Source organism: Delphinus delphis, chromosome 3, assembly GCF_949987515.2.
Source record: "Delphinus delphis chromosome 3, mDelDel1.2, whole genome shotgun sequence".
Lineage (NCBI taxonomy): Eukaryota > Metazoa > Chordata > Mammalia > Artiodactyla > Delphinidae > Delphinus > Delphinus delphis.
The window spans coordinates 30836842-30840454 of record NC_082685.1 but is presented as its reverse complement, the minus strand read 5'-3'; the positions used below and the strand labels follow the sequence as shown (position 1 = coordinate 30840454).

Below are 3613 nucleotides of genomic sequence, written 5' to 3'. Positions count from 1 at the left end.
AATATAGTCGCCGATTGGTTGACTTTTAAACAAAGACACTAGTCGCCGATTGGTTGACTTTTAAACAGAGACACTAGTCGCCGATTGGTTGACTTTTAAACAAAGACGCTAGTCGCCGATTGGTTGACTTTTAAACAGAGACACTAGTCGCCGTCTGATTGGTTGGACGGTTGCGGGGGGGGGGGGTCAGCAGGCGTAATTACAGAAGCGAGAGCGGCTGGTTAAGTTTCGGTTTCCTGAGGTTTTGTTTCTTAATTAGAAATACTTAAGGCGGGGCCATGGTCGCAAAAAGAAATAGTGCAAACAGGAGGACTGATACAACCCTAGCAGTGCTGCGGCCTCCACCAGCCCAACGGCAGGGCGTCGGGAGGCTGTGCGCCCAACTTCAGGCGGCGCTCCCAAATGTGGCAAGCCCAGCGCCGCGCCCTGGAATGGTCCTTTTTTCGGCCCTCCCCCTCCGGAAAGAACAGAAAAGAAATTCCAGGAAAAGCACAAATTGAATGCAGGGCGTCAACTCAGTCCTATTCTCACCAAACTAGAACATAGCCCCCTCATTCCCCCCTTTCTCATGAACCAGAGGAGCCAATCTTGGGTCCTCAAGGCTCCGTTTCTTCAATTTCTGAGGCCTCGCAGGGCTGATATTGTGTTCTTAATATCATTAGCTGGACTGTATTTATTCTTTCGCGAACAAAATTCATGACTTTACTGAGTATACAGGGGCCTATAGTGAGGAGGAGAAGGAGGCATAGTAGAGGGCCCAGGATGGGGAGGAGGAAGGGGAGCATCCCATGAAATCCTGACCAAAGGGGATTATCCGCTAATTCTTGCCGGCGGCGAGCTAGGTCTTCCTGGAGCTGGTGGATCTTATTTCTTACAATGCCTGATTTATTTGCATAGAAACAACATTTTTCTTTTAGGGCGAGGCATATCCCACCCTGTTCAGCTGTCAGTAAGTCTAAGCCCCTCCTATTCTGTAGGACCACCTCGGCCAGCGAATCTAATTGGTCCTGTAAGTCCTGAATGGTCCCAGAGAGAGTTTCTACATCTTCTATTAATTGCCTAGACAGCTGACTATAGGAGTGAAGGGAGACCCCAAGACCTGTACTCCCTGTGGCCACAGCTCCTGTAATTCCTAATCCTACCAGGAGGGGTAGGACTGTAATGGCTCGTTTGGTTCTGCCTGCCCAGAGGTCAAAGCTGGGAATGGGCAACGGGGTGTCTCCCGAGATCAGGTCTACATTGGGGAGAAGGGTGGCCAGGGTGCAGACCCCTGTCCAATTCGGGGGTAAATAGGTGTATGCTAGGTTACTTCCACAGACAAAGACAGTGGTATTAGGACTACAGAGGGAGGAGTTCACGGGGATATATTGACTACATCCAGTGGATGAAAGGATTCCCAAGTCAATACTGGCGTTAGAGAGGGAATCGTTCTTGACAAAGCATGAGGTATTAAAGGTGGTTGAAAATTTTGAAAATTGTATGGGGAACGGCTCGGGGAGTGAAGTAGGGTTACATCGTTCGCTGATATTTAAATTGGCGAAGGTGGGGATGGCTATAGGGCGGGGCGGTCCTTGAGGAAGGCAGAGCCAGCAATCCTGTGCTAAGTTGGGGTTGGTGGTATTCAAAAGCGCAAAAGTAGCTTCTAGTATGGACATGGTCTGGGAGTCCAATTCAGAGGGATCGACCTTAGGGAGAATTAGGGGGTGGTAGCTGAGCTGTGGGTACAGATGCCGATAGGCCTCTTCTATTTGTCTTCGGGTTTCTATCTGGCGCACTGCGTCCTGGGGCCCCCCACCGTCTGACATATGTGTGGGGGCCCTGGTATTCCAGCATACCGGGGTCCCGGGGGTGCCAGTGCATCCAGCCTGAAGGTATTTATTATCATCACTAATGGTGGGGCTTTTATTATTCTGTAGTATGGCTGTGAAATAAGTCTTGTTATTGGCCCCTATACATTGCTGGTAAGAGGAATAGCACATGCTATGCATTGATTCCTGGAAGGTAGAACAGGGGCAAGTAGCTCGAGGGGGAAGTGGCTTAGGCTTATGGTAGCATTGCCAGTTTTGAGAGGCCCCGGTAACCCTATATTCCTGAACAAGATACGCAGTTATGCCCCCGCAGTCCTGCATATGAGTATACCCTCGGGGAACAACAGGAGTCTCCATAGTACCTCCCCTGCACTCGCACGGTGCACCATATAGTAGTTGTATTAAAGTATTCTTATTGGGGGGAGGGCCGAATCCTCCCCTCGTGGCCCGAGGGTTGAGGGTTAGGACTATCATTAGGGCTATCAGCAGTACCTTGGTCATCATGGGGGAGGGTACGGCGCAAAGTCAGTTTGAGGGGATTGTTCTTACTCCGGTCAACAGTCCAGGTGACGTCAGCTTTAGTGGACTTGATGAGGTCAGAAAATGGGTCCACCGGCTTGACGTGCGTGTGATGGATCCAGGCAGCTATGCTGTCCACCTTAATGGCTGTCGGCGTTGTCAGGATGATCTGGTAAGGTCCTTTCCACCTGGGTTCTAGGGTCTCTTGTCGATGGCGTTTGACAAGGACCCAGTCGCCTGGCCGGAGCTGGTGTGGAGTAGGTGGGGGTCCTGTTGCATATAGCTCTTTTAGTTTGGGCCAGATTGTCTCGTGTATCCGCTGTAAGGCTTGGAGGGAAGACAGGAGATTATTTTCTGGGTCCAATTGGATAAGGTTAGTCTTTAGATTAGGGATGATAGGAGGAGGCCTACCATGCATTATTTCATAGGGAGTAAATCCTAGCTTATAGGGGGAATTTCGCACCCTAAACAGAGCGTAGGGGAGTAGGACTACCCAGTTAGCGCCAGTCTCCATGGTCAATTTAGTCAAGGTCTCTTTTAGTGTTCTATTCATCCTTTCTACCTGTCCTGAACTCTGGGGGCGGTATGCACAATGTAATTTCCAATTAGCCCCAAGTATGGAAGCCAGATCCTGACTTACCTTAGAAACGAAGGCTGGCCCGTTGTCGGACCCTATCATAACTGGAAAGCCATACCTGGGCAGGATCTCTTCTAGTAGCTTCTTAGCTACTATTCGTGCAGTCTCATTCTTGGTTGGGAATGCCTCAGTCCAACCTGAAAAGGTATCTATAAACACCAGTAAATATTTATACCCATATTTGCCAGGCTTTACCTCCGTGAAGTCCACTTCCCAGTAGGCTCCAGGCTGGTTTCCTCTCTCCCGGATGCCAGTGGTTGGCGGGTGGGTGCTGGCATTATGGAGTTGGCAGACTGCACAGTCAGCAACCAGTCGTTCAGTCTTCTCGGAGACATTTTTAATTTTAAGTCCAGTCTGCCTGATGAGATCCTGTAGCCGTCGGGCGCCCAAGTGGGTGCTACGGTGGATCCGTTCAAGGACCAGGGTTCCTAGTCTCTCAGGAAGGAGGATATTGTTTTTAGCGTCCCGCCACCATCCGTCTCTAACCTGGGTTAGAGGAAGCTTGCTCATCCATCTGATGTCATCCTCCGAGTAGTCGGGTTGGGGCGGTAGTTCCCGGGGGCCTGGATCCGGCAGTTGCAGGGGAAGTAATGGTATTGGAGTGTGTGCCGCCTTTCGAGCCGTCTGGTCTGCCAAATTGTTGCCTCGG

The 3613-nt window shown here is 50.6% G+C and overlaps 1 protein-coding gene across 1 annotated transcript; it reads right to left on the bottom strand.

Moving 5' to 3' along the window:
• Positions 1-596: 596 nt before the first annotated feature.
• Positions 597-2165, bottom strand: LOC132422374 (syncytin-1-like). Its single transcript, XM_060007149.1, has one exon. The coding sequence runs from the start codon at positions 2163-2165 to the stop codon at positions 597-599; it is 1569 nt and encodes a 522-aa protein (XP_059863132.1).
• Between the last annotated feature and the right edge of the window lie 1448 nt (positions 2166-3613).

Coding starts and splice junctions, on each gene's coding strand:
- LOC132422374 (XM_060007149.1), bottom strand. CDS start 2,165: ATGGAGACTCCTGTTGTTCCCCGAGGGTATACTCATATGCAGGACTGC.